Source organism: Oryzias melastigma, unplaced genomic scaffold (genome assembly GCF_002922805.2).
Source record: "Oryzias melastigma strain HK-1 unplaced genomic scaffold, ASM292280v2 sc00328, whole genome shotgun sequence".
Lineage (NCBI taxonomy): Eukaryota > Metazoa > Chordata > Actinopteri > Beloniformes > Adrianichthyidae > Oryzias > Oryzias melastigma.
This window is the reverse complement of record NW_023416931.1, coordinates 52,776-66,461: the sequence shown is the minus strand read 5'-3', so window position 1 is coordinate 66,461 and position 13,686 is coordinate 52,776. Positions and strand designations below refer to the sequence as shown.

At 40.7% G+C, this 13,686-nt stretch overlaps 1 protein-coding gene across 3 annotated transcripts in view; it reads right to left on the bottom strand.

The window, feature by feature from the left end:
• suco (SUN domain containing ossification factor) overlaps nt 1-13,686 on the bottom strand; it is a 61,483-nt gene that overhangs the window by 30,542 nt on the left and 17,255 nt on the right. For 2 of the 3 annotated variants that reach the window (XM_024261819.2, XM_024261820.2), the window contains exons 2-6: nt 6,903-7,014; nt 5,262-5,357; nt 4,752-5,074; nt 3,912-4,052; nt 3,419-3,596 (exon numbers count right to left, since the gene is read on the bottom strand). In XM_024261819.2, the coding sequence (XP_024117587.1) occupies nt 3,419-3,596; nt 3,912-4,052; nt 4,752-5,074; nt 5,262-5,357; nt 6,903-7,014 (850 nt within the window). The remainder of the gene's footprint in view (nt 1-3,418; nt 3,597-3,911; nt 4,053-4,751; nt 5,075-5,261; nt 5,358-6,902; nt 7,015-13,686) is intronic. The other variant, XM_024261821.2, reaches the window with a different exon arrangement.

Below are 13,686 nucleotides of genomic sequence, written 5' to 3'. Positions count from 1 at the left end.
GTGCGCTAATCCAGAGTTTGAGACTGGTCAAATTAAGAGAAAGGGATGTAAATCCCATTTCACAGCGATGATAAATAATTTTTGATATAATTTTTGGTGGCGTATAGCATTCAGTTAAAAAAATAACATTACATTAAAAAGCGTAGTTTTAAGATTAAGATTAAGAAAACCTTTATTAGTCCCGCAATGGGGAAATTTCAATATGTACAGTCAGAATAAGTGAGAAAGGATTAAATAAATTATACATTAGAAAGAGCTAAAACGGTGGGATACCATATACATTATAAAAAGAGCTAAGCAGTAAAGTACAATATACAGAAGATTAGTGAGTAATGTATAGCATATTGACAGTTATTGCACAGTCAAGTGTAGGTATGTACAGGCATATACAGCTATTGCACAGTCAAGTGGTCAATAATCAAAAAGTAATAAAAATTGTTGTACACAGAGATATTGCACATGGTGATCAGAATAGTTGGTTGTACAGTCTGACAGCCGCAGAAAGGAAAGATTTCCTGAATCTCTCATTCACACACCGAGGGTGGAGCAGCCTCCCACTGAAGCTGCTCTCCAGGGCAGAGAGAGTCCTGCAGGGGGTGGGACTCATTGTCCAGCATGGATGTCAGTCTCTGCAGGACCCTCCCGTCACCCACCTCCCGCACTGAGTCCAGAGAGCAGCCCAGGACAGAGATGGACTTCCTGATGACTCTGTCCAGCTTCTTCTTCTCCCTCTCTGTGATGCTGCTGTTCCAGCAGACCACACCGTACAGGATGACTGATGACACCACAGAGTCGTAGAAGGTCTTCAGGAGTGGCCCTCTCACTCCAAACGACGTTGTCAAACCTATTGAAATGTAGGTGTGTTCTGTCGGTGTTGTAGCCTGTGATGTTTTTCAGGCTTCTCCACACCCCACTGATGTTCTGCTGCTGCAGCTGTTCCTCCATCTTCTTCCTGTAGCTGGCCTTGCCCTCCCTGATCTTCCTCCGTAGCTCCTTCTGCACGGCTCTCAGCTCCTCCTTATTCCCTGACCTGAAAACTCTCTTCTTCTCCTTCAGGAGAGCCTTGATGTCACGGTTAATCCAGGGTTTGTTGTTTGAGAAACACCTTACCACCTTGGAGAGAACAGTGTTCTCAAAGCAGAAGTTGATGTAGTCCGTTACACAGTCTGTTATGGCGCTGATGTCCTCCCCATGTGGGTCACAGAGCTCAGACCACACAGTGGTGTTGAAGTAGTCCATGAGAGCCACCTCGCTCTCTTTAGTCCACCTCTTCACCGTGCGTGGGACTGCAGGCTGTCTGTGCACAAAAGGATTATACACAGTCTGCAGATGAACTAGATTGTGGTCTGCTCTTTCAGGGGGGGGGGGTGCAGAAAAAGCCTCCTTGGTGTTAGCATAAAACAGGTCCAGTGTTCTATTGTCTCTGGTGGGACAGGTTACATACTGAGTGTATGTGGGTAAAACAGATGAGGGAGACGCGTGGTTAAAGTCTCCAGAGATGAGAAACAGGGCCTGTGGGTGCTGTGTCTGCAGCCTACTGGTGACTGAGAGTAGGGCATCAGAGGCAGTGTCCGCGTTAGCAGAGGGAGGCAAGTAGCACGCTATCACAATAACATGTGAGAACTCACGTGGTAGATAGTATGGCCTCATGCTAACCGCCGAAAACATTTCAATGTCTCTGCTGCACAGTTGCTCTTTAACAGTGCAGTATTCGGGTTTGCACCACCTAACGTTCACAAACACAGCCAGCCCCCCTCCTTTCCTCTTACTGCTGTCTGCTGTCCTGTCGGCCCTCAGGAGGTGAAAGTTATCCGGCGAAACAGCGGAGTCCGGGATGTTCGAGGTGAGCCAGATCTCTGAGAACATGAGGATGCAGCTCTCTCTGTACTCCTGCTGATGCCGTGTTAACGCCGCCAACTCGTCCATCTTATTTGGGAGAGATCTCACGTTTCCCATGGTAACGGTTGGGAGAGTCAGTCTGAAGCACCTCTTCTTTTCCCAGCGTTTTTTCCCAGCGCGGTTTCCACGGCGGCACTTCCACAGTATCTCCGGCGAGATCTGGTGTTTGTCGCTGGGGGGAACCACAGTGGGGCGCAGCGCAATCAGATGATCCCGGCTGTAAACAACGCGCACGCGGTCTGCTCCGTGCATCGTTACGTGGATTGTTAAAAAGTATTTTAAAAAGTGGAAAAAAAACAGCAGAGTCTGTTGCAGTGCTCCACACTGAAATAGTATATACAAAAAAGTTACGTAAAGAAAGAAAAAGCGCCAGAACCAGCGCCGGAGGAGTCATCGAAATATGTTTCTATATAGATAAAAACTGGTGATGAACAATAAATTATTTTATTTTAAAGTTGTTTTTTTAACAATACCATGAATAGAAAAAACATGTATAAGTTGAAAAATGTGCAACGTTTTGCCTTATTGTGTGTTCTTACAGATCAGTGTGTTGTTTTGCCATTTTACAGAGTAACAGTGACTTGGAGCTAAAAGTGCGTGTGTTTGTGTTGGCTGAGATCAGTGTGAATAACTACCAGAAGTCACCAGTGCACCTGAATGCAGCAATAGCAGCTCTTCATGAAACTGCACAAGTGCAGAAATTCCATGCAGTCCCTGAATGCACCACCTGCTGCAGCAAATGTGAGGATCAAATCTGCGCAATAAAGTCAGAATGAAATGATTTGAATGAACTCTGGGATGGATGTTTGTTGTAGCCAAATGGGGAGGGAAGGCAGTCATTTAAAACTTGCTGTGAGTTTAAGCTCTCTGTAAATGGGGATGAACAATGCTTCACCTGCCAAAGTGGCTAGTGACTTTTTTTTCTACCCGCCAAATTAAAGTTTTATCCGCATTGTGTTCATTTAGGGCCCAGCCTGTACTCAATACCTCACCATACCAGTTTCAGCCCTGGTCACAACCAGCTTTTCACCTCCTTGGCTTCAGCGGCTCTGCCCCAACTGTTCCATTCCACTTTTCAATGGACCTTCACCTGATGGGGGCCCCCTAGAGGTACGGTCTGCTCAAAATACCAGACTGTACCAGAGCACTCAGTGGAAACGAGGCTGAAGTGTCCTTTTGGACACTGAAAGTGGCTGCAGAATGATTAGTAGTCTCAGCTATAAATCAGCTCCATAACTTCCAGCTAAGCACATAACACAGACACCTTGAAAGGAGGTGCAGCTTATTTTCATGCTCTGTTCTCTGTAAAACACACACAAAAACTAGACTGGGAGAGGGGTGTAGGTGCAAAAGAGTTCCCCAAAGGTTCAGAAGTCAATGCAAGTAAGGTCAACTATTTTTTTACAAAAAATACACTAAACCAACTTCAATCTCTGGTCAAGGCCAGTCCATAACTGTACTTTATCTGCACAAATAATAGGATCATTTTTTTGCAGAAGATAATCAAAAAGCTCTTGACCTGCTCCTCATGGTGATGAGACTTGTTGCCTTTGTACTGGAGTTTAGTGAATCCGTCTTGCAGCTCCTGTGGTTTCTGGTCCAGTTCTGGGGGTCCTGGTTTGGACTGTAACCCTGCCTCGGGATCAGGACTGTCACTCTGGCTTGGCAGCTTTTCTTCTAAATCAGTCTCCTCCACACTTTGTTTCAGATGTAAAGCCAATGAGGTGGGTATGGAGAAGAAAAAATATTGGACAGGGGACATAACAAAGATACAGAACCTATATTAATTTCAAGAAATCAAGGGTTCCAGGTGCAAAAAGTAACTAATGATCATTTTATTGGACAGTCCTTGGCCGGCAAAACAATCCAAACAAACAAAAAACATTAGTAAGTGAGGTGTAAGGCCATGGTTTGATTTGAAGCCTGATGACTACAAACAGCAGAGGGCTGCTGCTCAAACCTTTAGGACTTATCTCTTTGCTTCAACTGGCATCTGGCAGTGACAAACTCACCTGAGGACAGAGTGGCCACAAGGGGGACTTTCACAGGTTGCCAGTTTGGGGGGAATGACCCTGCACTGAGAATCAGAGTGCTCACCACAGACAAAGCTGTCTGCTGGGAGTTCATCTCCTGCACTGGCAACCCGCACAGCACTAAGGGGAAGAAAGGACATGGTGTTTACCACACCTCCTCACACTGGAGAGAGCAGAGATAGGAGGATGGGATGCAAAAACAGACAGAGCAACAGAGAGGATGGGAGGCAATAGGGAACAGATGGAGAGTTGTGGGTTTGAGAGTACTGATGGAGAAGTTGGATGTTGGAGGAGCACTGAGAATCTTAAAATCTCCCAATACTAAGTGTATCAAAGATGTTCTCAAACATCCAATATAATCTTTTTAGGTTAACACCAGACAAGAGTTCTTGTAGGTGTAGACAAAGTTGAATGCCCACAAAGATGATGGTCCAATGTATGGCTTATGAAGGACTTTCCATTAAGAAAATTTAAAAAAATAAAGTGCATCCACACAGTTCTCAATGCTGGCTGCCAGTTCAACCAAAGGCTCTCCTGAATGTCTGCACCTTTGATTAGAGCTTCCACCTTGTCACAATCAAATCCAGGCTTACAAAACAGACACAAACATGTCAGGTAAATAAAATGTCATCAACAAAAATACAGAAAGTTTTGCACTTTGAATAAATGTCAACCGCAGCACAATAACTATTTCATGAAATTTCAGGGTTAAAGGGGATCGTTTTGGTTTTAACTAGAAGGAAAGAAAGTCCATTCTGATTTGCTTAGGTTACAACCAATATCAGAAGGCTCTAGCAACTGAAGTACAAAAGAGCTTACCCTGTAGTGATTGGGCTGGCACTCTTTGAGGTAGGTATGTGTTCAGCTTCATCTTGGGATGCAGTGGAGACCAAGACTGGATTTGGATGAAGGGAATCACTGGATGACTCTGCTGGGACTGGAGCCTCTGCAGATCTATGGCCCTGGGGTGGGGGAGCTTCTGTTGGGGAGGGCACTAAGACATCCTGGTCATTTTCCTTGGTGCAAGTTTGCAGTTCTAAATTAATCTGGGGATTTGGGGTTGGCTCAAAAGAAACAGGTCCTCCACCATGTTCTGCATTGAACTTCGCCTCCTCCCCTGCAGCTTCCACTTGATTCACAGTCTAAGAAGAGATATCACATAACATGCAAGCATGTCATATTTTGACATTGATTTGCTTAGTTGAACTCCTGATGCTGCCTGAAAGAACATCAAAGTAAATGGTCTAAATACCATTCCTTAGACATCAATAGTTTTTTTGTTTTTGTTTTTGATACCCGTCAATCTGCGAAAGGTCTACATGTCTTTACCTGTTCATGATGAAGAGCTGCTTGATTTTCTTGTGTGGCTTTCTCCGTCTCTAGCTCCGTATCATATGACGAGTGTGTTGCACAGTTTTCTGACACCTCAGGGAAAAATCACAATGCATGTTTTTTAAAAAAACTCGTAATTTCAAACATTCATGAAAAAAAAAAATTTGGTTACTCAAAATTGAATTATTCTGTACAATTATTGGAGATAAAGGTTTTATTGTTTGTATTTTGGAATGTGAATTATCTGCTTCTTCTCAAACAAAGGAAGCATTATGAGGCTGGTGAGCACCTGCCAGGCCTGTTTGCCACCAAAGCTCAAAGAAGGGTCATCTTCGTCTGCTCCAATACCACATGCTCCCTTCAACAAATTATTTTCCCTCTGACAACCAGCTGCACACAAACACATCTTTCCTTCATACCTAAGATCTGGGGCTAGTGACTAAAACTTAAGATGTGATGTGCAGCTACATCACATGACTTAAAATTAAATCAACACAGTCAAGCTATTTAGTAGTGCTGCCACAAATGATTATTTTAATAGTCGACTACTCCCCGATTATTTTTTACGATTAGTCGACTAATCGGGTCATGTGCAAACTGGATGCAAAGAACACAACTTGACCATCATTAGCTTTAAACAAACCAAAAACTAGATTTATGGCATAACCTGCGATAATGATGCTAGATTGATGCTAGAGTGAATGTTGTAAGCTGAACTTGGATGATGCTGATAGCTGAAAATGCTGAACTTGATAGCTGAAAACGCTGAAGCTGTTAGCCAGCTAAAGTATTAGTTAAATGCAAAATTAGCCCAAAAAACTGAAAAAATCCTAAGTTAGCCAAAACAGCTAGCATGCAGCTGAAATATTAGCTAAACTTCAAAACAGCCTAAAAAACAAAAAAAAATCCTAAATTAAGTCAAAATACCTATCATGTAGCTGAAAAATTAACCTAAATTGGCCTTAAAAACTTTATAAATGTCAAAAAAGTCCAAAAAGCTAGCAGAATGCAATTATAACTTTCAACTTTATTACATTCTGACTCCATATAAAATAAAGTAAAGACTAATCGATTATTAAATGAGTCGTCGACTATTTTAATAGTTGATTATTTGTTGATTAGTCGACTAATCATGGCAGTCCTACTATTTAGGGACACATTTTACATCAAACACTAAGCCAAAAAAAGAACATTTTGTACAATTAAAAGCTTCAGTAATTTTTTCCTCTGAAACAATTAATTTATATCAAAACATTTCCTGACAGACCTAAACCATGACACACAAACTTTTATTCCATTTAATTCCATAAATTATTTTTTTTAATTAGGGATGTTCTTATGTTTTCAATACGGGTACTATTTCACAATGGTAGTGGTCAAATGTTTGTATGAGGCCTAATACAATAAGATGACAGCTCAAATACCTTCATGCCACATCAATCTAAGATATCCTGATTCCCCTACATTCAATTCCCTAATCCCTCTCACTTTCACTTTTACTATTATAGTCAATAAAACTGAATGGACATCAACTATCCCCCCAGCATCAGCAGAAATGACGGCTAATAAAGGTTTCAATGATTCAGCTCTTAAGAGCATGGGATCTTGGATCATGTCATCTTTTAAAACTTCACATACCTTGTTTCGTGCGGAGTCTTGCTCCGACTCACTGTCAGGCTTTTTGTCCTGGGCAGGCTGAGCTGAACCCAACAGGCTCTGCTCTGAACAACACACATTTTGACTGGGGTACCTAAAAAACAATTAGAACAACAGTCAGCAGAGAGAATGTAAAGACCCATGTACTCTGTTCTGTTCACTCACTGTAGAAAACCTATGTTCAAGTGGTTTTCCTTTAGAAAAAATCATGACAAAAAAAATCATCCAACACGTGGTAATTGTGCCTGACCTCATCCTGCAGTAATCAGACCCCCCCAACCATCCCTAAAATGCCACATGGTCTATAGAAGAAAACCTTCAAACTGTGACAATTGTGCACAGCAGAAAGTTTACCCTCCAATGTCTACGGATGTTGATGTTTTTAAAATGTCTACAGCAGGGGTTCTCATCCCTGGTCCCCAAGAGCTACCACCCTACCTGTTTTCCTGCTTGCTGTTGATTACCTGGACCAAGTGTGTTCATTCAATCCGAATGTGAAGACATCTGACTGAGCTAATCAACAGCTAGCAGGGCTTGGGCATCTGGAAAACAGGCATTCCTGGTCCTTGAGGGGACCAGGAATGGGCAGCCCTGGTCTACAGAGTACAAATATAAGTGAATCTGGTTCATTTAAAGTACAGTGTAAAAGCTGCTCAAGCCACATTACAATATGTTCAACAATCCAAACAATTTTCATCTTCATTGTTTTTTTCTATGCTCAGTGGTTGTGTAAAGTATGCAAGAAAAAAATCCTTCATTTTCATGTTCAATCACTTAAAGCAAGCAAGAGCTACACATCTTGTATAAGAAAGCATGAATCCAATGGTTTCCTGTTTGATGACAACTGAACCTTGAACACATTTAAATCATCCTTAGGGATATCACTTCAGCAAAACCAACAAACCTGATTTGCAGATGGAAATGAAACATTTATTTGGTGTATCAAGCAGGCCGCTTTCCCTCAAACTGTGATGCTTACAATCCCCAACAGTACAACAAGTGAGTGCTTAGATGCGGTATATGCTGCTAAGAGATAACAGTATTAGGTCTCCCTTGAACAAGAGATCTAATCTCAATGGGATTTCCTGGTAAAATAAAGGTTACATAAAATAATAAAGGCAACAGGTTGAAAGGAGAATGGTTCTATTGCTTTTTAAATGTGGAAACATGTTATTACATGTTAGGACTGGTTATTGCTGCCAAACTCCTTATTGTGGGAATGCTGTACAGCATTCCATTTTTCCTCTGTACATTTTTTGGACAGCCGTAGCTCGCCAACTCCTCCACCTACTCAGCTCATTCAGCTGTCAAAATATTCAGCTCTTTTAGGAGATAGGAGCTTGAAAATTTCAACTGTATACCTCTTTAACTTTTTAAACTATTCAATCAACTACTGCTTTTTAAGTCCATTGAAAATGGCTTATGGAACTTATGCAACTCCTTAGTGCTGAGTGTCAAGCAGGGAGGCACTGAGTCCCACAGCTTTTTTATCCTCAAACATTTTTTAAAAGGTTTTCAATCAAATGGGAAAATTCTTGAGTAAAAAGACTCTGAAGATAAAGCAAGAGTTTACATGTCATCAGTTCTTCCATCTACATTGAGGTTCTGCATCAAAACATGCAAATGTGCATGCTTCTAGCATGAGATGTTTTGAAGCTAATTTTATCTAGATCTTCCAAAGTCAATAACACCTAAACTGAGTTGTAAAAACCAAGGTTCAGATGTGAAAGACTGCACTGATTCATCCGAACCTGCACTAAGTTGTATCCACTCCAAGCAAAAGAAGTGGGATGTTATTTCAGGCCTCCTTGAATGACTGGACACACTGTAGTGCCATGAAGAAAAGCTGCACATCTGAAGGTGATTTGTTTTAGGGAATTCTGTCACTTACTGTTTTGACAGGAGAAAGATAGCAGGAAAGCTCGATTAAAATAAAAAAAACTGTAGGTAAATCTTGCAACCAAGCAGGGCTAAGACTGAGAAGCTCGGTTTAAAGGTCAAACCAATGACTCAGCAGTCTACCAATACCCTCTTCCTGGTTCTCTTTATTTTCTGCACTGTTTCTAAAGCACTTCAGGATTTTTCAGTCTGTTCTTCTGAGTGTCCAAGAGAATGCCTACATTGTAAACCAATTCCCCAACACTATCTGCATTTGCTTCTGCAGGTCTGTAGGAGTGCCCAGCAGACAAAGCAATACAGTTCATTTTCTGACTATTCAAAACCAAGAGACAAATGATCAAATAATTCACGCAATCATATATCTACCTGGCTTAAAATAGTGGACATGCACTTCTCAAAGAAGCTGAGGATTAATCTGCCCGAGTTAAGACAAAAAAAAAAAACAACAACAAACATGTAAAGCATGTTTTTGGCTCCAAAGACTTTCTTAAGCATAATGTGGTCTGACTGGTACAACAATAACATCAAAAACAGACAAATCACAAACACGCATCATCATGAGGTCTTCCTCTGTGTCCTGGATTTGAACGGAAACTAACAGAGCAGGTTGGTGCTCCCCTGACCATAATCTAAAGCCAGCAGCTTTGTTACGTAAGCTGTCATACACACATGCTGCTGCCATCTTAAGACACAAGCTGACTTAACAGACTTAACTGAAGCTGCTGCTGACCTGAAAAGGTAGAGAAACTCTGTGATGCTTTCACAGAATTTCTAATTGTTTTTTAACTGAGATCAATTGAAGGGCACAAAACACACAATTCAATTACAACATCACAATTATCTGGGAGGGTTAAGGTGTTCTGTTAGGCTTAGATGGAGGAAACTGATTTGCTGTTCAGAGTTGTTCAGAGCTGTTTCTTACTCTTTGAGTGAGTTAATATAAACACCTTTGGTAATAGAAGCTGAATTTTATTGAGTTTTAGCAGTCTTTAGAGGATTTGGGGGGTGCAAATGATAATACCAAGTCATAGACTGAGTCCCACAGATAAATTATATTACGTGCATGTATGCATGTAATGTAATTTGTGATGATTTGGTGGAGCCAAAGATTTGTGACGGGGGAGTTTTGTGACACCGGTAACAAAAGACTCAGACCAGCCCATCTGACACCAGCATCCCATTCTGATGCCCGGTTTGAACTGCAGCAGATCACATTAACCATGTCTACATGTGCCTATTTGCATTGAGTTGCTGCCATGTGATTGGCTTATTAAAAAATGTGCATTGACCAGCAGTTGGACAGCTGTGCCTAATAAAGTGGCCAGTGAATGTATTTTCCATGTACTGGAGTGTTGAGACTTTTCATTTTGCTCAAAGTTGTTCAAAATACTCACATTTTAAAAAACAAAGCTCCATTCTTAAAATTTTGCAGCAGTTCTTCAGAAAATGAAAAACTTTTTTTTAAACATCCTAGTCTATGCTTCTTAAAGCTTCTGTCCAGCAGGCTTTCCCTGCACTGACAGATCCCTCAAACATGCAGATGCAAGCTTGAGCCAACACACCACTCTGCAGTACTCCTACAGCAAAAGCAGGTCAGGTCAGCAGGTAGATGGGTCAAACTGGGACTTTTCCTCACCTTAAAAGACAGCAGGAAACTCATTAAAATAAGTTGATTTTTCACAAATTGAATGTTAAGATTATAGAAAGTCACTTAACATCTTCAAGAGTAAAAACAGTGGTAAGAAAAAATTGTTTGAATGTCTGCAATTAAATAAATTAAATATTTCATAGTTAAAAAACAACCGAACAACTAGATATGCTTTCCATCCTAAATATGGAAAATAAAACTCACATTTCAAAAATTATGTTCAGTTCTAATCATCTGAGATTCAACATGAAATTGACATCTCTGTTTAGGAAATGAGTAGCAATGAAATGCTACACAGAACAAAGAGATGGAACCAGAATGAAGCAGAATGCTGGATCCGGTCCCACGGGAATCTACTAGGCCTGGAAACAGGGCATCAGGAAGACAGCAGGACTGAGGATGCAGTCATGTGACTTAATGCACTTTGATGGGAAAAGCCACTCAGCCAAACGGGGTTAGTGTAGGCCAGGATCTCATACACACACCACAGTGCCAAAATACTACAATGCAGTAGCACATGTATACTATAAAAAAGAAACACACTGTTACAAATGGAAAAATGGTTTACTTGGTCAAATAATCATTTGGCTGTAAATTGGCAATTAAAGCCATCAATGAATGAATGAATGAACTTTATTTATATAGCACTTTACACTTTACCATTCGGCATACCAAAGTGCTTCACAGTAAAAGAAAGAAGAAAGTTTTTAAAAATTAGACAAATTAAGAACAAAATGTATAAGACAGCATAAACATACAAAAGCAGTCTGAAGTAAAATACATTAAAGGTAAATAAGAATACAACAAAACAAATAAAATAAAATGCCATCAACTACTGAGCATTAAAAGCCATTCTAAAAAGGCGTGTTTTTAAATAACATTTAAAACTGTTAAGATCTGACATCATATGCAGTTCTGCTGGAATACTATTCCATAGCTGAGGGCCAGCAATGGAAAAATCACAGTCTCCCCAGCGTTTCTGTGGTGACCTGGGCACCTCAAGCAGATACTGATTAGTAGACCTTAAAACTCTAGAATGGCTGTATCAACAGACACGGCAATGTCATTATGAATCTTCAGAAGGGCGGATTCTGTGCTGTGCTGAGATCTAAACTTTACTGAAACTTCTTAAAAATAACATGGTGTTCTAAAAAGGACTGCAGCTGCTTAAAAACAACTTTTTATTAACTTAGATAAAAGAGACAAATGAGAAACAGGTCTAAAATGAGATAAAACAGAGGTGTCCAGATTAAGTTTTTTAAGAAGAGGCTTAACCACAGCATGCTTAAAAGCAGATGGAACCACTCCAGAGTTTCAGGAAGAGTTGATAAAGTTCAGTAGACCAGGCACTACAATATCAAAAGCTTCCTTCAGAATTTTAGCAGGAATCACATCAAGACTGCAGTTTGTGGGTTTGAGCAATTTGACAATTTCAGAAAGAGCAGGAAGAGAAATCAACTCAAAATGATCAAGCACATCAGAAACAACAGGTACTATTGCAAAGTCTCTGTTAACATCTGGAGTTATGATCTGTCTGACAGAATGAACTTTATCAATAAAGGAATGAAGAAAATTCTCCCAGGTGACCATGGAGGCATCTGTGATGGCTGAGGGCTGTGCATTTACAAGGGTATTTATTGCATTAAACAGCACTCTTGGACAGTGATTGTTGGTGGTGATAAAGTCCGAAAAATACTGTGCTTTGGCCTATCTGACACAGTTCTGATATTTGGCCAAGGATTCCCGTAAAATCTGGAGGGAGACGTGCAATTTGTCCTTATTCCAAGTTCTCTTAGCCTGCCTGCAGCGTTGCTGAATGGTGCGGGTGTTGCTGCTGAACCAGGGATCAGCTCTTAGTTTGCATGACCTCTTTTGAAGTGGAGCAATGGTGTTCAGGATGTCCGAGCAGGTGGAATGAAATGAAGGATTGTATCAGGATGGAGGGGAAACCATACCGTTCAGAGCAAACCACTGGGAGACCTGGAATGAAGTGGAGAACTCTTCTGTTGAGGAGGACTTGATGATGCGACACCAGCAGAATGGGACCGGTGGTTTGCTGATTGAGGAGGGGGCTTTTATTTCAAAGGTTATGGGAAAATGATCTGAGATAGCTGTCTCAGATATTTCAATTTGTGGGATTGTGAGTCCAGAAGACAAAACAAGGTCCAGTGTGTGCCCCTGAATGTTTGTAGGCTTTCCAATGGACAGAGTGAAATAAAAAGTTTCCAAAAGCCTCTTAAAGTCATTTGCCCATTGATCTTCAGAGCAACACAGGCCTTTTTAAAGTTCCCACATATTAAAACATGATCATAACTTGGTAGATATTCTGCCAAAAACTCAGAAAACTCCTGAATGAAGTCCTTATAATATTTTGGAGGTCGACAAATGACAGCACAGAGAACAGGTTCCTCAAATGATATTGTCACTAGCGGCAGTTCAAAAGTTGAGTAATTGTTTGTGAAAAGAAGGCGACATTTTAAACCTGAATTAAAAATAGACGCCAGGTCGCCGCCCCGTCCACGGGCGTGCAGGGTGCTGAAGAACGAACAGCTTGGGGGGAGGAGCTCTGGGAAAGCGCTGTCGTTACCTGGTTTAATCCACGTTTCCGTCAGCAAGAGGAGGTTTAAGTCGTTGGCGGTAAAATAGTCATTCAGAATAAAAGTCTTGTTCAGGACTAGGATTGCCATGATTAGTCGACTAATCAACAACTAATCGACTATTAAAATAGTCGACGACTCATTTAATAATCTATTAGTCATTACTTTATATTATATGGAGTTAGAGTATAATAAAGTTGAAAGTTATAATGGCATTCTGCTAGCTTTTTTGGAATTTTTTGACATTTATAAAGTTTTTTAAGGCTAATTTAGGCTATTATTTCAGCTACATGCTAGCTATTTTGACTTAATTTAGGATTTTTTTGTTTTTTAGGCTGTTTTGAAGTTTAGCTAATATTTCAGTTGCATGCTAGCTGTTTTGGCTAACTTAGACTTTTTTCAGTTTTTTGGCTAATTTGGCATTTAACTAATACTTTAGCTGGCTAACAGCTTCAGCGTTTTCAGCTATTAGCTTCAGCCTTTTTTAGCCATTAGCTTCAGTGTTTTCAGCTGTTAGCTTCAGTGGTTTCAGCCATCAAGTTCAGCATTTTCAGCTATCAGCATCATCCAAGTTCAGCTTACAACATTCACTCTAGCATCAATCTAGCATCATTATCGCAGG